The 25,543-nt window shown below is 37.5% G+C and overlaps 1 protein-coding gene across 1 annotated transcript in view; it reads right to left on the bottom strand.

Annotated features, from left to right (window-relative positions):
* Nucleotides 1-2,476: 2,476 nt before the first annotated feature.
* The window catches only part of cntn3b (contactin 3b), an 80,069-nt gene continuing 57,002 nt past the window's right edge, over nt 2,477-25,543 (bottom strand). Inside the window, exons 13-23 of the mRNA XM_065279785.2 lie at nt 24,744-24,919; nt 20,504-20,621; nt 19,683-19,841; nt 16,647-16,796; nt 16,019-16,089; nt 15,303-15,537; nt 13,612-13,721; nt 11,673-11,859; nt 10,177-10,289; nt 8,264-8,429; nt 2,477-7,746 (exon numbers count right to left, since the gene is read on the bottom strand). Of these exons, the coding sequence (XP_065135857.2) occupies nt 7,652-7,746; nt 8,264-8,429; nt 10,177-10,289; nt 11,673-11,859; nt 13,612-13,721; nt 15,303-15,537; nt 16,019-16,089; nt 16,647-16,796; nt 19,683-19,841; nt 20,504-20,621; nt 24,744-24,919 (1,580 nt within the window). The 3' untranslated portion in view covers nt 2,477-7,651. The remainder of the gene's footprint in view (nt 7,747-8,263; nt 8,430-10,176; nt 10,290-11,672; nt 11,860-13,611; nt 13,722-15,302; nt 15,538-16,018; nt 16,090-16,646; nt 16,797-19,682; nt 19,842-20,503; nt 20,622-24,743; nt 24,920-25,543) is intronic.

Raw genomic sequence — 25,543 nt, 5'->3', positions numbered from 1 at the left:
ACATAAATCATATGCTGGATATATAGAGTAGAGCACATGGAGACCTTAAAAGCTAATGAGTGAGTATATCTGTTAAAACACTGTTGAGAAACTAGAGAGACATGAAGTGGAAAATAAGGACATGGGGAGCTTATGTTGACAGTGATGTGATGAATCGCTCAGGGCAAACTTTGGCTTGTCATAGTTGGAACTTGGAAGAATTATAAATTGGCAGATATTGTAGTTTTAACTTTACATTGGCAGACCCTTTTATCCAAAGCAACTTACAGTGCATTCAAGCAATGCTTTTGTAACCAGCATGTGGGCAATTTTATGCAAATGTCACTCATGGGAAGTTTTTACCCAAAGTTTTAACCATACTGATTCATCAGATGTAAATATGTGGTGGTTGAAATACCCATGCAAATTTTAATACTTGTTTTATTACTTTTCATAGTAAAGTAAGTGCAAATTCCAGAATGGTCACGTCCATAAAAGAGAAATGAATAATTTATTTTACCTTTTGATATGTTTTAGTATGTTAACATACATAAACCAGGGCAAAGCTAATATAAAAAATATGTAATAAATAAATATTACCCTTGAGACTATTAGAATGTGCTTTGGCGGGCATCTCACGGCACCATGTTGAAGACCCCTGATATAGACTAATATTTTTTATATATATATTTTTTTAGGGTTTAAAAAATGTAAAAATATGTTTTAATATATTGGTAATGAATGCTTTCTCTGAGAAATTATATTATAATATTATTATTATTATTATTAAGTTTTGTCTGCAAATGTTATATCCATAAAACTGGAATTGCCCATGTGTGTTTGCTGGGATAAAATCCCATGACCTATAGGGGCTGTTTACACTTAGTATTAAGATGTGTTTTCATCGATCGGATCACAAGTGGACGAGAGAGACACATTACGTTTACACCTGGTATTTAAATCCGTCTCTTTTGTCCATTTTCGACCGCTTCTGTCCTGAATACTGTGAGGGGGTGGTCTGTGAGACGGTGGGCGAGTCTCTCTGCTGTCATTCAAACCCGAGCGGGAGTAATTATGAGTTTATGGACGCAAACTAATATTATTTCGGAGTCCTCTGCTTGTTTAGCAAGTAAACATGCTGCACAGAGTTTTGTACGTGTGTATGTAAGAGCTTTCTCTGAATTTTCCGCGCAATTGATGAAATAGGATCGCGCAACTTTCACACGCTTTCAAAACAAAACTATGGAGATCAGCCGCTTTAGTTTTATCAATGAAAGGCTAAAAATAGCGCTGTTCACCGTATGTTCACGCCAGAAGTCAAAAAAAGACGTAAAACTTGTGTTTAATACCTCAGATTAGATAAATGGGTGGAGAGAAGGCGGTCGCGTGTGGCTGTTCGAACACATTCAACCACATGTGCGTTCCGCAACTCCAAAGCAATCCGATCGAAAGTGGTTTCGACTACCTCTGGATGTGGTTGAAAGTGGACGAGCTCAAAACGTTTTGAACACCGTTTAAACCTGGCATTAACGTCGTCCACTTGTGATCCGATCGACAAAAACGCATTTTAATGCCAAGTGTAAACAGCCTCTTATATTGCTAACGCAATGCTCTACCAACAGGATATGCACCTAAACAATGAAAAATGTGTACACGGGCAAATTTGTGTGTTGCCATTAATAATAAAGAAGACTGAACACTTTTAAACATGCCGTTCATTAATAAAATCTCAAGCCTGGCATTTAGACAGAACCCGAGCTTCATCCTGACAAGCATGGCATTTATACCTAATTAGGAAAACACTCCGGTCGGCTGAACCTTTAATTACATACTATTCATCCAACCTTCAGATATCACCCAGACCAACCACATTTCACACTGATCTGAAATCAGGCTCGTTTGTGGACAGATGCAGTGATGCAAGAAGAGGCTATACTGATTGAAAACAAGATCATGTGACTTCACATGCAAATTAGGTTGAAGTTCATCTATTAGCTGCCCAAGCTACTTCGGATATTGATCAGCACAGCCAGCTACTTAAAAAACCGTCAGTACTATTATCAAGAGGATCATATCAGTTCTCCAAGGAGCTATTCAACACTTTAACCACTCTTGACATTTTAAATGAATATAAGTGATTGCATTCTACTACAGTACTTTGTTCCACAAGCGAGCGCGGATTTGCTTGATCCCGTTTAGATCCTACAGATTAAAGTGGTATATTATTCATGTACAAACTCTTTGATTCCTGCCCAGCGAAGATATACAGAACTTAACATTTTTGCATTAGATCACAGCTACAAACTTGATTAGGCTTGCTCCCGTGCTACACTAGAAATATGGTGCACACAGATATGGCATTACCCATTAAATGGATTTCGAAGGATTAAATTAGTTTACGATGCCCCCCCGCGCTGTAATTTTTCAAGCGCTAAAGCCCCCGGTGAGATACGGAAGCAAGTCAGTCTTTTGACATTTTTATTAAGTTTTTAACAGGATTATAAAACTCAACACATATTCACCAAACATTTTGCCACATGCACAGTTTTAGTATACAAGACAAAACAGTTACTTTTCAATATGAAAATGTCCATTTCGTTGCAAGGCATCTCACAGAGATTATTTATTAATACATCAGTATTAAATTCCCAAAGCCGTGTGCTGTAGAAAAAAACATGGTGTTGTCAATGCTGGCCGACTCTTAAAAATATATAGCCACTATTTACATCTGGTAAAGGTGAAATCATTTTTCATTTCAGATTAGTTCGAAACAAAATTGGATTGGATTGATAAGATCTGCCATTAGATGTTTTGGCGAAGGGGAAATCATAATACAAGAAATAAAAATCTGTGAATATACTGTTTACACAAAATTAGGGAAATAAGACCGCACGATTTTAAGTGTACGAGAGAAAACATCTATGAAACAACAGTTATTGTTCAAGCATTGATATGCTGATATTGTGCCGGCTGATGGGCCACATAAGAATCGAATAGAGAGTGGGTGGAACCAAACAGAAAATGGAAACATTATCATTCAGTACAACATGTTATTAGTGACAAGGGGTGTGATTTATAAACAGCACTCGCTTTGTAATTACTGTCATATAGAATAATACAGACCATGTTTACCACTTTCTATTGTTGTTTTTCTAGGTTGAGAATAAAAAAATGCAATCATTTTAAACTACAGAACTAAAACGAAAAGTTTACCGTAAAAGAAGTCTGTGGTACTGCCTTTAAAGTCCACATTAACATTGACTTCTGTCGCAGTTTAACTCGAAGTGTGCTTCATATCTGTGTAAAACGATATATTTAATTAAATATAAATACAAGAGAAGAGTTCATCAACTCGTAAAAAGTGTTTTTATATGACAGCTTGAGAAACAGTGGCGACCATTGACTTCTTTTTTCGAGGGCGCACGATGCAAAGTTCGTCACAACGTGTATGTAGCCCGTCGTGTGTGTTTCGTCATTTCAAAATATGTGTACACCCCGTCGAGTGAACCTATGTGCATCACGTGTCTTGTCAAAATAAGTGCCTGCTGCAGATCCGAAACGCTCGCGTTTGCCAGATACTTGCATAATCTCATGCGTATTAAAAGGTTACTGTTAAGGGAGTCTCTTGTGTGTGTTTTCTGAACTTGAGCGTCTCTTTTATCATAAACGGTTTTGACGCGTGTACCGCAGGCACTTATTTTGACAAAACACGTGATGCACATGGTTCACATGACGCAACAAAGACATATTTTGAAAACACGAGCAAAACACATGACAATTTTTTTGAATTTGTGCCCCTCGGATGAGCAGTCACGAGCCGCCACTGTTGACAAAAAGAACTTAATGAGAACCTGGTGATGTCAGCCAAAAAGGAATTTTTTATAAAATGAAGGATTATTCAATTTTTTTCTTTGAAGTAGCGTGAGGAACCACAACCAATAAGATCAGGAATACGTATTTAAAAGTGAATGTTGACTTTAAAGATGTTTAAAGGGATAGTTATGTTGAATACAAAAGAAGATATTTGGATAAATGATGGTAACCACACAGTTGACGACACCAATTGAGATCCAAAGTAGGAAAAACCAACACTATGGAAGTCAATGGGTGTCATCAACATTTTGTTTACCATCATTTTTAAAATATTTTCTTTTGTGTTCAACTGAACAAATAAACTCATACAGGTTTAGAACAAAATATGGGTGAGTAAATGATGACAGGAGTTGTATTTTTAGGTGAACTATCCCTTTAAACTTTAATTTTCTTATAAAAAAATAAAAAAGTGAAAGTTGGATTAACTTAAAAAAAATACTTCAATTGGAATTTTTTTTCAACTTAAAATTTCTCACTTAAAATAAAACTTTTAGGTGCTACCAATTTATTATTATTTTTTTTCCACATTAATTTTCACGAAAAGTAAGAAAATTAAAGTAGAAAAAAATTAAAAATGTAAGTTGATCCAACTTTCACTTATTTACCCCAAATGTAATCAAAACCTATCTGTCTTTTTGAGTTTCTTCTCTGAAACGTGTTTTGCTAAAATCCAACCCAAGCACTGAACGATAAAAAATAAGGGGCAAGGACATCTCTGACACTCTCAGAGCACAAACTCAATCCAAGATGGCCGACAGGAACACTGGCATCAGTCAATCAGGAGGCTGCATTGTGACAGCCGCGGTATAGAGCAGAAAAATCGATATCCCATTGACTGGGCCGCTGCAGCCTAATCAAGGTCCTCAGACCTTTATGAAAGCTCGAAGGAGAACAGATAGGCTGTCCTGATTGTGGGTATGCGGCTTCTTTTTTTCCCCTCTTGCGAACTTTTTTTACAGGCTGTACCGCACCTGTTCTGGGGAGTAAGCAGGAAGGCTGTGTCACCTTGGTTCACTTCCTTGCATCTGCTTCTGACTTTCATTGAACAAGTGCGAATTATAGTCTGCGCAGCCTGACACTGCCATGAAAGGGCCAGAAACATATTGTCCGGTGAAGGCACTATTGCCTGAAAGGAAACTTCACATTAATAGGGCCTACAGCACTAGGGTCTAGGGTTTAAATGAGTGATATGGAATTCAAAGTGCCCATATTATGCAAAATCCAATTTTACAAGGTGTTTGAACATAAATGTGTATTGGCAGTGTGTGAACACAACCACCCTAAAATGATAAGAGAAAAAGGCCTACTTCTAATTTTTTAATCACCATTAAACCAAAGCAGTTGTCATTAGACATGCTGTTATGATTCTCTTGTTAATGTGATGTCACACTAACAAAGCCCCGCCCACAGGCACTGACTGACTGGTAAACTTTACCCAAAAAATTTTCTAAATGTGTTTGTATATTTAACTGCATTAGTGCTATAACATGTTTACAGTTTTCCCAGATTGTATTCACAGGAATCAGATCTATTTGAAGTGAGGAGCTGTAGCTCATTTGCATTTAAAGGGACATTCCACTTTTTTGAAAATATGCTCATTTTCCAGCTCCCCTAGAGTTAAACATTTAAATCTTACTGTTTTGGAATCCATTCAACTGCCCAAAAATAGTCCCCATGGTTACTTTCAATAGCAGGGGACTATTTTCGGCCACTGCGTAATATCACTACGCCTGCTGCTGTAGCCATGTTATAGCAGCAAAGTCCTTGATTATTACGCCAGTTTGAGAGTATAGTTCATAGCCATATCTGCCTAGAAAATCGCAACTTTTTATTTTCTGTCGGTCTTAGTACACAAACTACAGAAGAGTCAAGTTTTAAATAGGAAAAATATCTAAACTCTTATTTTTGAGTGTGATGCTAATAGTCTGATCAGATTTAATGGATTATGCTAAGCTATGCTAAAAGTGCTAGCGCCAGACCCGGACATCAGCTATATGGATTCCAAAACGGTAAGATTTAAATGTTTAACTCTAGGGGAGCTGAAAAATGAGCATAATTTCAAAAAAAGTGGAATTTCACTTTAAAGGTACACACGTTAAAACAGCACTTATATAGCACCCAAACAGGGGCATTTTGGACATGCTATAACAAATGATCGGTGTGGTATTTTGAGCTGAATCTTCACCTACTATACCTAAGACCTATATTACATCTTGTAAAAATGGGCATAATATTGACCCTTTAATGTGCATGAGATGGGCATCATTATATTTCGGATATGCAATAATAAGTGCCACAATTTAAGGTATTATGGCAATGTGATCATTTCCATCTCTTAGGGACCTAGCCACTAGGGAATGTATGTACAGAACTACTTCAAACTGTACATACATACAGTCTTCATATGGACCAAACGGACAACCTTACGGTTCAAACCCAGTGCTAAAAGCCCAGACATGTCCTATGCTATGTCCCTTTTATAATGGCATTTATACAGAGACATATAGACTGGTAAGGAGCTCTCGGGTCCATCACGCAACTTGTTTGTGAGGCTTTTAACCTTTTCACATCTACAAAGCCATTAGAGCTATAAAACTTTCATGCGAGTCCCACTCTGCATCTCAGCACTTCTGACAAACTTCTCGCGTGTTTATTTACGTACTGACAGAGGTGTGCGAGGCAATGCTTTTAAAAGCTTGCTTTCATGAGTGCCATATGCTTTCGAAACGTATTCAAAGCTATTGTATGAATTTGATGCTTTTTGGCATATTGACTATTTGTAAAATGCTGAATGAGTTGCGATGGGCGCGGTACAGCAGCAGGCGAACAGAAAGGAAACTAAAATGTGAAAGTGGTTCAGCCGGTGAACCTTTAGAGCAAATACTCTCAGGAAAAGCCTTAACGCCTTAATCTATAATTAAACCAGCATGAAGCATCAAACAAAATGCTAATACCCAGTAAAGAGACTAAGAGGAGCCTTTTGATTTGATGGCTCTGTAATAGAAGTGAACGATTTCCATTTGAACAAATCCTGGCTTTGTTAATCACAAAAGATCCCACAAACAGATCCAAAATCAGCACATACTGTAAGAGCAACTTTCAGCAACACTGGTTTTTGAGCCCTTGTCCTCTTTGAATACAACTCAACTGCGCAACTGTTGTTAACTACTTTGGTGCGTACATAAATTTAAGGCATTTAAAGATCGGAGCGAAAGATGAAGGATGCATACATTAGCACTGTAAATGAAATAAATATATTATGTGAGAAAGAAAAAAGTTAAGCGTTTTGGCCTTGTTTAGTCAGCAGCATAATTTAAACACCAAAAACATGTAAAAATCTAAACTAAAGTGCATGCATGTGTGATCTATAAATCCAATTAAAATCACTCTGAATAGTTAATGTTTTGTCATTTAGGATGCTTAGGCATTTAACAAAAAAAAGTCTGAAGCTATATCTAGCCAGAACACTTAGCGATTTGAAAACCAAATCGTATTTGTGTGCAGTCTGAACAAAGCCATTGCAATCGTTATTCCCGGTTTTAGAGTGCCAAAAAGCTCATAATATTACAGATCATCCGTGTCAATCCAAACATCTTAGAGCGAATTTTTGCAGAACTCTGCCGTGTTTACAAATTATGCATTCCCTCATGTTCCCATGTGACGTTTCAGAATCTCCAACATGCATGCTGCCAGAGCTGGGGAATCCAATCGGATAGGGTTATGGAAAACAGAAGCTGAGCGAAGAGCAGAAAGTTTGTACATGTTTTTGTAAATGTCCAATGGTCATGGGAGGCAAACATCAGGAGGCACTGAGCGTCGACAGTGCGCACACGAGAAGAGGAGAGAGAGAGAACGCGCACAGCCTTCCCGCTCCGGATTCCCGCGCACCCATGCCTGCAACCCAAAGCAAACAGATTGGTTAGGAAACGCAATTTAACCTCTCGCATGGAAAAAGAAAGAACCATTGTTTATGTCTCAATTCTCAAACAGCTCATTGTAAATCAAAGGAATTGTGCTACTACGCTATCTACATTATTAATAGCTTTCGAGGGGAATCTTGCAACGATAAGGGCTCCCGTCACATCTGAGAGCAGATCTCTGTAAGAAAGGAAAGGGAAGTCGAGTTTGATTGCCGCACATCTGAGGTAGACGGTTGTGGGGGTGGCTGATTTTCACTACTTTATATGCCAGTCGGGCACCGCAGTCAACAAGGAATAACCGAGTGACAGAGATAGATGGCGAATGAATGTGCATTTCTTAAAAGGTCGGGATCTGAGGCGCCCTACGAAAAGAACCGAGGCTGAAACGAATGGACCGAAATATTTAGGCGACTGAATCACCATTAAAAGCTTATCAATGCCAAGGGAGGATAAAATAAAAGATGGCAACATCGGGAAAACAACAGACTTACTGAGTTGGTGGATGTGAATCGGCTCACTTCCTTCCCCCAGCCCCCCTTCACTGAGGGTCTTGATCTGAATTACGTAGTTGTCGTTCGGGTTAAGGGTCACCTCGACGGACGTTTTGTTGGTGATGATGGAGTACATATCGTTGTTTCGGTGTCTTCTGTATAGTACCTGTGGATTCCAGGACAACATCAAAGATGAGATTCACAATAATTAAAACTCAAGTTAACCTTTTAACCTCTTCTAAATGTAAGTTTTGTCTGAATAGATCCATTATGTCAGGGTGTTTGGGCTGGTTGCTAAATAGCAAATGATGCACAAAGTTTAATACTAAAGGCCCAAATATACTTATTTTTTACACGTCCGCGAGCGCACAGCATTGCAAAGTATACTTCATTTGAATAGTATGCATACACATGTGCATTGCGACAAACTGCGGTACCTCCACAAACTACATCCTACTGTTTGCACGGCTACAAAAATTTGGCGGTGCGCATACAGTACTCGCTTATTATTCTGATGGCTAAATTAGCATTACTTTACGCTGACCCTCGCGTACGTGTAAAAGTGAAGTATACACCAAGGCCTTGGGTGTCCCATATAGGAAAAAATTAATTTCTCTGGCCAAAAATATATTTTAAATGTATGCCAAATAGATTTTGTAGAATGTTTTGCTGAATTGAATATATTTTTGGATTTGGAAAAATATATTTAGTTTTACCCATCATATATCAACATAAATTTCAAAATGTATTTCAAGGGCAAGCAAATACTGTACATTTCTAATTGTACATCCCATATGGCATTTTTTTTGCCTAAATATATTTTAAATGTATGCTAAATACAAGTTAATTTTCTAAAGTATATTTTTGAAGTTGAAAATATATTTTGATTTGAACCTTTTTAAAACATAAAAAAATGTTTATAGGTTCGTAACATAAACAAAGTTATTCTTCCAGTGTCAAGTAAATATATGGAGGGATACATATATTTTTAATGCTTTAAAATGTATTTACTTTTAAAATATATTTTGGAATATGTTTACAAAAATATATTTTTCTCAAATTTCACATTTTTTGTTTATTTTGAAATATATTTAAAAGTATAATTTTTTGCCGTAAGGGGTAAGTTTGATCAAATCTTTACTTCAAAAGTGACATTTGCCTTAGTAAACATCATTAATGATTTAAAAGGACACATACATACACACCTAACCATCAACTAAACGCAGGTTGCTCTAGATAATGTTTACTGATGCTAATGGCTAGTTCTTCTCCCCTGAGATCGATGACTGTTTTCCCTTGTGGCAAAATTATCACTGTGAGAGATGTTAAATGCGCGCCTGTGTAATTAAGAGAGAGGTGGAACTAGACATAAAACAGCATATGCTGTGCTCTTATCGGTAAAAACACACCAAGTAATGATTTCGAGGGATGTAACTGGCATATCTTTGTAGCTAAAACAAAACAGCTTTGATTTTAGTCAACAGTGGGGCTGCAACAACTTATCGATAAAATCGATAATGAAATTCGTTGTCGATTAGTTGCTCTGTGAGTCACATGCTGCGGCACCACCATCACAAAATCACAAAGATATAAGATCTGTAATAGTGTGTGGCTTTTGCACTTTTAAAAGTACAGTTCTACAAGTGAATACCCTAATTTGCTGCCTTATTTAACTATAATAAGTAAAAAATCTAATTGAGTAATATTATGGTTTTATCTGATTAGTTGATAACTCGTAAAAAATAATCGCCCAATTAACCGATTATGAAAATTGTAGTTAATAGTATCCACCAATATCTGTAGTTCTTTTATTGCGTTTAGCAAACAAAGTAGTTGTTTCTGAACTAAGGGAAAACACAGCTCCAATGCGTTTTCTAGTTTGCATTAAGTGCAGGTTGACAGATGTTGCTTACTATGTATCCAGTGACCTCGGATTCGGTTTCGAGAGCTATGACTGGATCCCACTGCAGCATGAGCTGCGAACCAATCAGATTCCACTCTACATTTTGAGGGGGTTGTGCAGGTGCTGCAAAGTAAGAGAGAGAAAAAAAATGTGAGAAATCAGCCAAAATTGTAAAATATAAAGATTCGTAGTGTGCCCTTAAGACAGAATTTTCACTACTGACAACTTTCACTACTGAAATGACTACAGCAAGTACATTTCAGCTGGGTCTGCCACTTATTACCCAGATGGCATATTTAGGTGAATATGAGGCACATCATATCCCAGGTATGTCAGCAGCAAGTCGATAACTTTAAAGTCTGTTTAACGTGATATTAAATATGTGTTAAATTTTTGTCACAACATAGTAAAACGTGATATTTAACCACCCATCCAAGTCTGAATGATGAATAAAACACCAAGAAAAACAAGTTATCAAAATCTGGAAAAAAGCAGCATTCTCTGCTCTTAAATGCTGGGGACCTGTCCACAGTCTGCACTGAAACCTCTAAAATTTCGAATACCGCTACAACCTGAAAGGATTCTCGCGATTGTGTTAGGGGCGGGGCCTTGCTTGCTGGCTCCGGTGCATCATCAAGCCACCGTTTTAATCCCGCCCCAATTATACTGAACACAGAAATATGGAAAACCTGTTTAAAGGTGTAACTCCACAAATAAGAACTACATAGTTCTCCATTTTTCAGCAATATATATTTACAATATTTATAATGTGTTTAGAAACAATTTTACACTAATGTCATTAGTTCTTGCATCCCACATAGCAGGCCAATTAGTCACGAGACGCATGACAACCAATAAGATTCAAAGTTATCAGCATGCCGCCAGTGTGCTGCACTGGATGTACAGTAGTTCATCACATACAGTTATGTATTAAATGCTAAATAAGCTCAAAATATGAATCATATTGAAATCTAGGCTCCCATTTAATGGGATTTTAAAGAAGAGCCAGGATAATATTTAATCTAACTCTGATTGTGTTCAAGAAACAAAGTCACATTGGATGGCATCAGGGTAAGGGAAAATTATGAAAATGTTCATATTTTGGTGAACTTTTCTTTAAACAAGATTTCCAAGTTTGCTAAATATTTCTAAAAGAGTGGGTAAAATTATAAAAGGGGTCTGTCAGTGAAATTCAGGCTGAAGTCTTATAATATAAATATGAGATAAGGAGCATCAAAGATTGATTGCAATCATTTTTCACATTGATTTTAATCTTTGACATTACCTTACTCAGTCAATATTAAAGTAATATTTTCACAGAATGTACTTTACTATATTAGTTATTTGGGTTTTCATAGACTGGGTCACATGTTTGGACTAGACAAAAAAACACCCTTAATAGAATGTACAGTAACCAACGTTTTCATCGAATTGTCCATTGCAGTAATGGACATGCGCTATTGAGATAAGTTTACACAAAACATGGTCGCTAGACAAGGTACTCACGTGGTTTTTTGGTGGTGACATTGACAGGTACGGACTGTGGGCCGGTTCCTGCAGTATTAAATGCGCAGACCGCTACATAATATTGCGTGTTCCCCTGCAGTCCGCTAACATTTACCGCTGTGTAGTTTCCAGTAATCCTCACTCTACCCACGGTCTCCGGCTTGGTGTCATCTTCCCAGTACACCACCTGTTCGCCAGGAGACACAACAAGGACATTGTATGCATCCTTGACTGTGATTTAGACGTGAACAGCTCTTTGCCAATATAATTAAACACTCTCGCAACCCTCGCTGACCCCAATATGCTTATGTTTTTAAAGTGAGTGCAGCTACCTGAATAAAGAGAGATTTTGGCATGCTCATTTAGCAAACTTAATTAATTGCTCAACTTGTGGTTTTAATTGAATATATTTTATTTAAAGTGATGTATCTCTACAATTAATAAAATCAAACGAAGAGCAAATGCCAGCAATGTTTTATTTTGCTGCCAATGAAGGTGTGACATGATATACAAAGAATTCACAACATTGCATACATTGCTTTTCTGTAGCTCGATCGGTAGAGCATTGCATTTAACGGCAAGAATGTGGGTTTGATTTCGAGAAAACACACAAACACACACTGATAAAACTTGAATACAGTGTCGATTCCCTTACAAAAATGAACTACAGTTAACCATGTTTTTTTTAACTGCAGTAAAACCATGGTAATTACGCATTTGTTTGGATAAGCATCTATCAATAACACAGAGAAAAAGTAAAGCCTGAATGCAGACTTTGGATAAAAGCAACTAAATGCATAAAGGTAAACGAGATCTGTAAAGATGAAAGATCTCTATTAATCATGTCAAAAAGTGTTATAACTGAGTAGCTGAATACAGCAAATGATGATGTCTTTTATGAGACCATATATCTCTGACTAGCCAAAAATATGATACTCTTGGGAAGAGGTATGTAATTGATTTTCTTCAGGATATAAAATTTCAATTAACTTGTAGCCGCGTGTTAGGTGAGAAACCCTTAGATAAAGGAAATTAAATAATCAATTATTAACCTCTGGTCAAATGTAATATCAATATTTAGGTATTACGTGTCAAAAGATTTAAGTGAATTAAAACAATGATGAGACCTGCTCAAGGGAGTAATTTTTTTCATATGATATAAAACCATTCAAATTTCTTATCAAAATATGATGCAGTTATTGCAAACGGCGATATACAAAATAAAACCAAAAAGTTTGCTTGTTTTCATCCAAAAATCTGGTGACATGATAGCTCTATATTCTTCCAGACAATATGGCCGTTACCTTGGCAACGTGGCAGTTTTTGTGCCGCAGGGCAGGGGTGGAGTGAGTGGCTTGTGAGAAAGCCAGACTCTCTTTGCATTCTTGAAAGAAAGCATTCGTCCAGCATGTGAAAGCACAAGACTGAATTCAACTGCCCAAACACTGTCCATGTTTGACCATCATAACAGGGAAAAGTAGGCCCCGCCCACATGCAGTGATGTCATGCACAAACATTCTACGTAAGACGTTCTAATTTACTGCATAGTGATGTTATTTGGGGGAATGTATCTACTTTTTAATCACTGTTTGTTATTATGTGTTTTCTTTGTGCTAATGAAATAATATGCTGTAAAATTTTCGATGTTTCTGTCATTTAGGAAGTTTAAATCTAGTTAAAACAGTATTTCCACTGCACAATGTAAATGAGAACGAGGCAATTCTGCACTACACAGGAAAGCACTGACTCATCAATCAGAAGGTTTTACAGCTTTGCAGTCTTGCTATTCACACATATCTATATCAACTTTAAACATCTGAGACATTGTTGTGATTTAATTTCCGTCTTTGTATAATGTGTCAATCCAAAGTATAAGAACTGTTATATAATGATATGATGTGTACACAAGACACAGAAGAACGATAAGATAATGTCAAACCTCATATCCAAGAACTCTTTCAGGGGTCGATGGGATGGCTTCCCAGGTAACCTGGATGTCGGCCGCAGACAGACTCTTCGTTGCAACTCTCTCCGGTGCTAAGCTCGGCACTGCGGAGGAACGAGAAGACGTTTAAAAGCTTTACACAGCCAACGAGGTGAAATTGGATTAAAGCAGAGAATAAAGGCCCGGTCTCACCTTAGCGCGAGATAGAGCGAGAGAGAGCAAGAGAGAGAGAGAGAGAGAGAGAGAGAGACCCTACTTCGTTTTAATAAGAACTGTGACTGACAGTGAAGGAGACGATCTGTTTAGAAAATTCAATTACCACTCCAGAACATCAGTAGGCCCGTAAGTGTCTAGGAGGATTTGCAGTAACCTATAGCTGCAATGGCATATATAAGGCTGTCATTTGGAAGGGGGGGGGGCAAAAAGCCGTCTCAATCAACTTTTTCCAGGATTTTTATTCAAGGTCATACCTGTATGTGAGAGTGGAAGTGAGTATTCGAGAACACGCTGGGATTACTGCTGTGCTTGGCTGTGTTTGTGTGGGTATGAGGCATGCAATATCTATCAGTATTACAAGCCGATCCTATCAGGACATAAAAATTTTGCTTTGAGTTTGACTTTTCATGCATTCCGACTTATTAAAACTGTTTAAGAGTTGGTTTCCTCATGCTTAACATAGGCAAAGTGTCAAAAAAGCAATTGGACGTATTACAGAGTATTTCTGTGCCGAATACACTTCGCCGGGATTCGTAGTAGTTTCTGAATTTTTTTTCGAACATGAAAGATTCATACATAACAATCTTGCTTTATTTCTGTTTATGGGCAATTTCTGTGCAGGAAGTACAGTGGACGTCCTTATATGGGCACTAATAGCACACGCACACACCAACCAAGAGCTGACACGAAATCATGTCACCAAAGAGGTGTGTTTTTTGTACCAAAGAACCCAGCCTTATAGAAACAATGAATATTGTTTGTTTATCCGGTGTAGCAACGAAGTTGTGCGTGTGGATTTCGTTCAAATGGGCGGTCCCAATCGGGTCATGAGTCGCAGGCGGTAAGTAAAACTGCTTTAAATGTCTGTGTTTTGTTGCCTATCGTGCCGATAAATGTAAGTGCATATGATTTAAATGACAAAAACATGTAGTGAATCACAAGTTATCCAATCATAAGTTAATGTGACCTAATGGGTAGACAGTTGGGCTTGTAACCGAAAGATCGCTAGTTCGAGTCCTATGGGACAAACACACCAAACGCGAGTTCAATGATTTGCGGGAGTAGATTACATACAAAGTCAATGCAAAGACGCGATCAGACGTGTCCCTGCGCAGGGCGATGCGAATGACACAATATGGGTGCTATGCTATTTGCCTCAAACGCGTCTTCGCCCAAGTTGAAAATATTCAACTCAAGCGAAAAATTTGCATGGCACAAAGTTAAATCTGACGAGTAATCTACAGCGAGTAATGCAATGGCCCGCATTTGGTGTGTATGTAGCATTACATCCGGCAGGTTGAGGTCAAAGGTTCTTAAAATAACATTTCTTTCTTACAAAGATCATTTGTGCAAGGGTTCTGTGTAAATTTTAAGTTCTTTATGGACCCATACAGCCTCACAAAGAACCTTTATTTTTAAGAGTGTAGGTGGTTGTGGTCGCGGTAATGATGTAAATAAATCATCTCTACCTTCCTCTGCCGAGAACACAGTTGTTATGGAGCTGAACGGCCCTTCCCCTCGGTTGTTGAATGCTCCAACTTTGACATTGAAAGGTGAGAAAGGCGGGATGGTGTCATTGCGGAAAACGTAACGGGTGGCGCTGGGCGCTGACATCACGGCTCGGGTCCAAGTGACCGTGCCCACCGGACGGAAAGCGATGATGTAACCGAAGCCCTCTCCATTCTGCAACTCCTCTGGAACAGGCTGAGAGTGGAACACAAAACTATAGTGATATTAAAACAAATTGAGGCCAACATACCAACTGACCCACATGATAACAGGGCTTTAGCAGCGCTTTGATGCAATTTATTCGCAGTTATATCAAAAAGGTTAAATGGGCAGTGGAAGATACTGAAATTATTTTAAACGTATTTAGCTTAACACTCTTTCAAATGTTTATAATTCAAATGTAAAACTTAAAGGCAAAAGAGCAAGACTCTCCCCATAACTCATACTCTCTCCGCGATCAGACCAAAGCTTGTTTGTAGCTGAAATAAACTTCAAAGCAACTCTGGCCGTGAGCTGACTTCCATTTGGAGAAAAGGAAATAAAGTCTGAAGTCCGGAGGGCACGGGGAGGGTCCAAGTACCCATCATAAAATGGCTACATTTCATTCTACACAATTAAGCACCGGCATTTAGCCCAGCTCGGCTGAGGGAGCGGTAAAATCTGACAAATGACTTACCTCCCACGTTATCACTAATTCAGACTTTGTTCCTCCTCCACCTCCAACCTCAGTGGGGGCTGTGTCGGGCACTGAGGGCAAAAACCCAGAAAGAAAATGAAAACACTGCTGAGTTCAATCAAAGGCTTGTCTATGACTAATCAGATGTTGGATTTCTTTTAATTGCTTGTTCGGGCATCAAAAGTTGATTTACATTTTGATTCAAGAGAGACTAAAATATGCTTCTTATGGCCCTTTCACAATGCACCGATTTCTGTGGAGTAATGCGTTCGTGTCGCATTACACTTCGGTTGAGCACTCAAGAGTTAAACTTCAACACCAACCCTTCAAAGCGACAGTAAATAGTTATTGTCAGATCAAACAACGTATAATTACATCACTTTCTGCTTTCTTGTCACCTACCAATGCCTCCCTGCAACGCTAACCACAAAGCTTTTTATAAGGCGGAAGCTTGAAACTTCAGCCAAGTCATGTAAAAGGGCCTTTAAAGCATATCTTTTTTTAAAAGTGTCACATAAACATTAGGCAGAATATTTTCATGTGGGCGTGCTGAAAGAGATGGAAGTCGACGCTGATGGGTCTGGTGCTCAATTGCTCAGAGATCCAGGTAAATAAGTGCAGAACTCACTAGCATCCTCTGTTCTGATCTTGGTGGATGGCGGACTGGGCTCTCCCATCCCGACACCATTACTGGCCAGAACTCTGAACTCGTATTCCACCCAGGCATTCAAACCCACCACTGTTCCGGTCAGAGTGTTCCCATTGATCACCTCAGGAACTGAATAGTAGACAGTAAAACCAACGAAATCAGATTAGGATTATTAGGACATATATATATTATTCTTAACACTTAAAGGTGCAGTGTGTACATTTTAGTAGAATCTATTGGCAGAAATGCAATATAAAACACATAACTATATTTTCAGTGGTGTACTCTATAAAGACGTTACATAAGAAACTGTTAAGCTTTTATTACCTTTTTTTATCTACATACACTTCTGGGGTCTCATTTATAAAACTGTGTGTAGGATCCTTACTAAAAGTCTACGTACGCACAAAAGCCAAAAATGGCAAACCCCAAAAAATATTAAGACTTATAAAACAAAGCAATGTTCCCTTTATAAATCACAAATCACTTGCAAGTTTGCGTACATGAATCATCTTTAGATCCCAACCTTCAAGCTCATTCTCCCATCAAGTTTGTTTTTTATAGATCACAACATTTGCGTAGGAACTGGAGTACGCACGTTTCCAGCCCGGTTTTGAGACATCTGCCCTTACAAGGAAGTGGCAATTTTGTGCTGCCACACTGCAAAAAATGATTTTCAAGAAAAAAACGTCTAGTTTTTTTGTCTTGCTTTCAGTAAAAATATCTAAAATTCTTAAATTAAGATGCTTTTTCTTGATGAGCAAAACGACCCAAGAAAATTAGTCTAGTTTTTAGACCAAAAATATAAAATTTAAGTGATTTTGTGCATAAAACAAGCTAGAAAATCTTCTAATGGGACAAGCAAAAAAATCTGCCAATGGGGTAAGCAAAAAATCTTGAAACTTTTTCTTAAACACTAAATTCAAGAAATTTTCAAGAAAAAAATCGCTTACCCCATTGGCATTTTTTTTTTTTTTTTTGATTGTTTTATGCACAAAATCACTTAAATTTGATATTTTTGGTCTAAAAACTAGACTTATTACCTTCGGTCATTTTCCTCATCAAGAAAAGGCATGCTGCCGTAGCCAGCAGCCAGCATGAAAACAGACACATTTTAAAATTTGCAGATGACTCTGCTATTGTCAGTCTCCTCTCCTCTGAGGAGAGTGATCATGGTCCAGTTGTGGATGACTTTGCGCTCTGGTGTGATAGGGCATTCCTTAAATTAAATGTAGAGAAGACAAAGGAAATGCTGATTGATTTTAGGCGCAAGCCAATAATTCCACAGAACACTATCATAAACGGGCAGATGGTGGAATTTGTAGAAACATACAAGTATCTGGGCAGTTTGATTGATAACAAATTAAATTTTAATTCTAACACTGAAATGATCTGCAAAAAAGGCCAGCAAAGACTGTTTTGCCTTCGAAAGCTGTCAAAATTCCGCATCGATAAGACCTTGATGACCCTTTTTTATAAATCATACATTGAGTCTGTACTAACATTTTCAGCAGTCTGCTGGTATGGAAATCTCACTGTTAAGGCCAAAACTGCTCTTTCAAATATAGTGAAGGTTAGCAGTAAAATTATAGGTGTCCAGCAGTACAGTCTTACTGACCTGTATAACAGACAGGTAGTAAGGAAGGCAAAATCTGTAATTTCTGATGATTCCCATCCTCTTCATTTAGAGTTTCAGCTCTTGCCTTCTGGGTCTCGGTTTAGACTACCTTTAGTAAAGAGCAACAGATACAGGCACTCGTTCGTTCCGACAGCCATTTCTCTCTTAAACGCAGCCCAGAGGACTTGACAATAAATTAGTGATGGGTCTGTTATATAGCATGAATAATACTCATTGAGGTTTCATGATGTTGTGATGTAATGGTGATTGTATTGTAATGTAAGTATTTCATGTGTCTTGATTTTTGTATTTGTGTTTGTCTAGTGTATATGTCTTGCTGCAGAACAAATTGCCCTAAGGGGACAAATAAAGGTTTAACTAACTAACTAATATAAGAATTTTTAGATATTTTTACTGAAATCAAGACAAAATTACTAAGAATTTTTTTTCTTGAAAATATTTTTTTGCAGAGCAGGAAATAAAGTTTATATTTTTTGTCTAAAAACTAGACTTAAGTAAATTAGTGTTTAAAACAAGCAAAAAAATCTGCCAATGAAATAAGAAAAATTGTCTTGAAATAAGTTTACTTTTTTCATAAACACTTAATTCAAAATTTTCAAGATTCAAGATTTTTTTTTGCTTGTTTTAAGCACTAATTTACCGAGCACCTAAGGTGACATTGGAGTAAAAAAAATGTAAAAATTTTGTTTCATGTGCTCACGTGAAAGTTTCATGTGCTCACGTGAAAGTTTCATGTGCTCACGCGAAACCTTCATGTGCAGATTTTTTTTAAAGTTTAGTTTCGCGTGCTCTCGTGAAACTATCACACGCTCACGTGAAACTATCTCGCGCGCACGTGAAACTTTCGCTTTCACATGTGCGCGTGATAGTTTCATGTGAGCACGCGATAGTTTCACGTGCTCGCGAGATAGTTTTGTACTGAAAACAAGACATAAATACTAAGTAAGAAAGTCATTTTTTCCAGTGTGTTTATACAGTAGCCCTAAACGGACAAACTGTTTTCAGACGATGACATGTTTGTCCTGTGGCGGCTACCGTAGTTTCTCTAAGGGTATTTCAGAAAACCTGTAGATCGATTGCTTTGTTCCAAATGGCTACAGGGTTTTTCAAAACAACCGACAGCTGGCAAATTCTTTCTGCGCTGAAAGCCGGAACTCCGAGGTTATTCCAAGCTCAGTGCTGAGCACCAAGAGTTGAAAGAGATTCAACTTTGGGTGAAAAGCTCTGCTCGTCAATGTCAGTTCTTACACAGCCATCCAATCACAGTGAAGGATGATTTTAATCCACCCTAGATAAAGTTAAACGTATACTTGCCTACATAGGCTGATCACTAAATAAAAAACACAGAATGCACATAACACATCTGTGTGATGTACCTGTATCAACGGCTTGCCAACCCACGGTAAACGGAGTCCTCCCCTGGATAACGTATCCTGTAATGGGACTTCCGTTGTCCTGGCCTGGGCTCCAGGACAGCTGGGCCGTGCTGTCTGTGACTTCCTCTACCACGACCAAGTCTGGGGGACTAGGGGGACCTGAATAAATTTAATTTAATAAAGGTTGATCAGACTGTGCATCTACTTTAAAGTTCAATTCTGCTTTCACATTATACATCTTCATGAAAAGACATATCTTCTGTCTCATTTCAAAAAGCATGCTAAGGTGTTACAAGATAAATGGCTTGCTTGGGCTTGTTAGTAGAAGTATTAAACAAAGGTAGAGATTGTGTTTCTGTATACACTTGTGCTGTATATACACGCACACACTCAACTAAATGATTTACTTTTTTGTTCTGAATAACCCTCTGCCATTAAAAATGTTTTCTTTTCAAATGCACAGCATTCTGGGGCTTGTTGTGCTGCTTAGCTGATGTGTAAATGAGCCAATTAAAGACATCTTCTATGATAAACAAGCTGCTCTCCAAACACCTGAGACAGAACCGTGTTGTGCATTGGCCATGAATACCAATGCGACTCTCTTTAACAACGAGGAAAGGACGTGGCACCATAAACCATCCCAAATGACACATTTAGCACCATCCAAACTCTTGCTACATTAGCCGCACCCTTACGTTAAAATATGCACCTAGCGGGAAGCTTTACGGCATGCAAGACGGGTATAAATAAATACAACTTGGAGCTCGGAAGGCAAATGTTGAGCATGTTGATTTATAAACTGAATGAGAATTTGTTCCTACCTTTAACAACCAATATTGCATCAGTGGACAGACTCTCAACGTCTGTGTCGATGAGGCAAACATACTTTCCTCCGTGGTTTAGCTGGATGTTTCGAATCATAAGGTCACCGGAAAAGCTCTGAGGCAATAATGGAGACAAAATACAAAAATTAAAGTAAAAATTTTTTAGTAGTACCACCACAAGACAACCAGATCTTTACTGAAACAGAAACCGTTTTGCAATGTAAAACCTCATAAATATATTCATGTAATAGCATAACCTTGAGCTAAATATTCTTGGCACAGTAAATTCTGGCAGCATTTCCAGAAATTATCAAAGTTGGAAAACAGCTATGACCGAATCAGGATTCAGAGGATATATTCACAATGTAAGAAAACTTATCTAGTCCTAAACTTTTTGTGTGGGGCTGTTAATGTGACCTTTATAATGTACCTCATATCTGACATTGCTCTAAAGAGGTGAACTGCCACCCATGCGTAAAACTCCCTGGCATGTGCCACATAACATTGCCAGCCTGATCTCATGAGAATTCGTTCATATTTTAGGGGTTGGCTAATTGGTATGAATTCATACGAAGTTAATTGTGCAAAAACGTAAGATTCTCATGAAAAAAAACGACAACAACAAAACCCAACCCCTAACCCTAAGGGGTCAAGGCATATCGTACAAAAAAGTTACAAATGTGATCGTATGAGTTTATACGAATTAGCCAACTCGTAAAATACGTACGAATTCTTGTAAGATAGCATTAATATTGCCCACAGATCAAAATTTTGAAATGTCATTTATTATGAGATCATATTTTACATCAAGTCAGAACAACTTTGTCTTAAATCTACACATGAACACTTGCATTGCCACTGTTCAATGCAAGTGTCACAATGTTTGTATGCATTTGAAACAAATATATCACCAGGCTGACTGTTTACACTGAAGTCCCTGCAAATAAATCATACACATATCTGATTTATATACACCTTTGGCCCAGATCGGAATTGCAAATGCAAGTTTTTCCTGTTCACACTGTCAACCAAAAAACAGATTTGTAAAAATGAACTCCATTAAACTGCCCAGAGTGACACTGAGCCTCTTTTCAACAGCAATGTGTGTCTAGTACTCTAGTATTTATTATTTTATTGCAGATTTTGCTAGCACAAAAATAAAGCTGAGGCTGGCATACCAACGTTTCTTGGCAGAAACCTGTGCAGATTTCTGCATACTAGGATGTACTTGAGATGGCGGCTGTGCTCTGAGAGATTGGATGGGGGTTAATAAATATTCTTATTAACTAGCCTCTGGGATTCGTTCAGATCCAGCTCTCTCTGGCACACAGGAACGTAGTAAAACACACACACACACACACATCGGCTAATTGGCAAGACTATGCTAATTATTCCACAATTACATAAGTCATTGGGTGCTAATATTGATCTAAATAAAACACAGCACACTAAAGCCATGGAGAATATGCAAATTGGGATACAGACTACAAAATATAATATTTTTAAAATGTCAATAAAAATAGTTTTGTGAAATGATGTTGTTTCCTCTTGCGATAAGTCATTCCAAATAACACGTTGAGAAATGTTGGTAGGTTTATTAATATCACATCCACCACACTTCTAAATTTTTAATCAAATTAGACACAGAAGTGTTATCCAAACATTAATGCCAAAGAAAGCCCCTTATACTTGGGAGCAGCAACGTACAAAGTGGTTTTTGGAAGGTTTTATTACATATCACATCATTTTCAAAATGATGATCATGTGACTTACGTAAATCAGGTGACCTGAAAATGCAAATAAACTTTCCACTGCAGTTCAGAATTAACTGAAAAACCACCTCATGCGAGTGCAAAAACAATTTATGTTTTGCATTGGCCGTATTCTCAATTCACAATATCAATTTGCGCACTTTAAAGGGTAATGTATATGCAGCTACTGTCAGCATTCAAATAGAAGAATAAACATAAAAACTGAGTATATACATGTAAGGTATCACTCACTTATTACATCTGTGAATTAAATAACGCATAATAAAAAGCATAGCAAAGCAAACAAAACTAAACACAAAACTAAACGAAACTTACAACTAACCGAAACACGAAACTAAACGAAAGACGAAAGAAAACGAAAGACAAGAGAAAGCGAAACACGAGAGAAAGCGAAACACGAGAGAAAACTAAACACGAAACTAAACGAAACACAAAACTAATCGAAACACAAAACTAAACAAAACACGAAAGAAAACAAAACATGAGAGAAAACAAAACACGAAACAAAGCAAAACAAAACACAAAACTTAACGAAACTCACAACTAAACTAAACACGAAACTAAACGAAATACGAAACAAAACGGAACATGAGAGAAAACTAAACACGAAAGAAAACTAAACATGAAACTAAACGAAACACGAAATTAAACGAAACACGAAACTAAACTAAACACGAAACTAAACGAAAAAAGAGAGAAAACAAAACACGAAACTAAACGAAAAAAGAGAGAAAACAAAACACGAAACTAAACGAAACACATAACTAAACGAAGCACATCCCTAAATGAAACACGAAACTAAACGAAACACGAAACTAAACTAAACACAACTAAATGAAACATGAAACTAAACAAAACATACAACTTAACAAAACACAAAACTAAAAGAAACACCAGACAAATGAAACACACGACAAAAAGAAACACAAAACTAAACACATGACTAAACAAAACACACAACTAAACGAAACACCAAACTAAACGAAACACGAGACAAATGAAACACGAGAGAAAACGAAACACAAAACTAAACTAAACTAAACTAAACTAAACTAAACTAAACTAAACTAAACTAAACTAAACTAAACTAAACCTAACTGAACTAAACTGAACTGAACTGAACTGAACTGAACTCAAATCAACTCAACTCAACTAAACACGAAACTAAACGAAACACAAAACTAAACGAAACACAAAACTAAATGAAACACACAACTAACTAAACACACAACTAAACCAAACGCACAACTAACTAAACACACAACTAAACGAAACACGAAATTAAACGAAACACGAAACTAAACAAAACACACAACTAATAAAACAAGAAACTAAACAAAACATGAAACAACTTCAGTCAAAAGTGAACCAACGCTTACGATATGTTGGGGTCTCTGCAATCAGCTCCAACAAAAATGTCTTTAACTTAACAAAAGAGCCAAATCAATGGTTGAATCCTACATTTGTGGACTGAATGGAAAGACTGCAGGGTGGAAGATGTTTAATTATGTTAATGCTTCCATCAGAGGGCGATGAGACAGAAGGTGGTAATCTTAGGAGGAGAGAAAGCGTGTACATGTGAAAACCATCTCATTATAGTCCACATCTGCATAAGTCGATGTGCCTTTGAGAGAAGAACCTAATGTTTAAACTTTACATGACCAATGTGACAATAACAAGACTTTTATATCTCAGAATGAATACAGGACTTTTCAAAAGCTATTTTACTGTACCTTTCATTCAAGAAACAAGCACGGAAACAAAAGAGTCTTACTGATAAATGGAACGCACATTCAACAAAACGCAAGGCCATTTCGAGGATTTCGATTTGTTTGAGATATAACAATGTCCTGTGGTGCTGTAGGGGTAAAATGGGAACAAGACTTTTAATTGATGTGGCCTGTTTTCTCGGTTTATTCTGTGGATAGATTCTGTTTGGGATACATGTTGAATCATTCACGTTCCATGTAGGTCAAATGAATAAATGACCCAAAGCGAGAAAGCGGAATTTATCCCGACTATACGTTTTCAAAATACAGCCATAATGGCCGTATAAATCTCTTTGAGGGAGACAATTCACAGTTTTAATAGCTTGTTGCCCAGCAAAACAATTTGAATAAATACCTAGCACACAGTACCTTCAGTTTATTCAGTTTTATTGCTACTGTACCTTTAAAACCCGTATATGTAAATGTTGGCTGCATTGGGTCAAAAAGGGAACCCAACCCAATCTTATGCTGAGTTGTTTTGACTCAAAATGATGGGTTGTTTAACCCATTGTTGGGTCAAAAAGTAAAAAAAAATGGGTTTTGTTCCTTTTTGACCCAATGGTGGGATGGAATAACCTAGCAATTCTTCAGAGAGTACATCTACACAACGTTGTGATCCCTATACATTTTGAAAGTGTGGTGGGAAGAGGGTGCTGAGGTTGCAATAACGTACTAAAAACACAATTTAATACTCACCCCTCCGACTCTCTCAAAGTGGTCCGCGTCTTGATGAAAATCAATAGGTTGACCGTTAAAGGCCCAGGAGAAGGCCACGTCCAAAGCTGGATCAGAGGTCACCTGACAGGGCAGCACGATGCTTTCGCCCACAGTGATTTCTGTGCTGCTGGGACCCTGGCTGATTCTTGTGGGCTCTGTGAAAATGGAAACAGTCGGATGCAGCAATTTCCAATTATGATTAATAAATAAATTATCTTATGAAATAAAGCTACTGTCTGACTCTAAATCATCAAAAATTATCTGAGATTCGAGTTTGTCAATGTAGTGAATGAAAACATGCTATTGTGCTACACTATATTTCTGATAAACCCGCCCTATCGCTACAACACCTCTTTTTGGCCAGGGTGGTGGGTGGTTCATGTTCAGCGTAAGTGAAAAAAAAATAAACCCAGACCTTTTGCTGGAGTCAAATGACTATGCAACATTAAAAGCCATGGAGCCGTAGTTAATTGCTTTATTAAATAATCTTATTTTCAAGGTACTACATTTAGATTTTGAGCTGCTGTCTTTCCATATGGAAACTGTTATTTCGAGAACATAATGTGGAATGTTTAATAAGAGCAACATGAATTGTGAGCGGAAATGGTGGGGGAAGCCATTTTATAAAGGAAAGGTCATTTTAATTAAATTACATTAAGGGGGTCAACTGCCAGTGGGTGGAAAAATAGACATAGCATTATAGTAAAACACAAAGGCACGTTCACAACAATACAGTCCAAAGCTAATGAGTTACTTCTGATCCCATTAAAATAATGCAG

The sequence above is a fragment of the Paramisgurnus dabryanus genome, chromosome 7 (genome assembly GCF_030506205.2).
Source record: "Paramisgurnus dabryanus chromosome 7, PD_genome_1.1, whole genome shotgun sequence".
Classification (NCBI taxonomy): Eukaryota; Metazoa; Chordata; class Actinopteri; order Cypriniformes; family Cobitidae; genus Paramisgurnus; species Paramisgurnus dabryanus.
The sequence above is the reverse complement of the archived record's forward strand: the minus strand, read 5'-3'. Positions and strand labels throughout refer to the sequence as shown.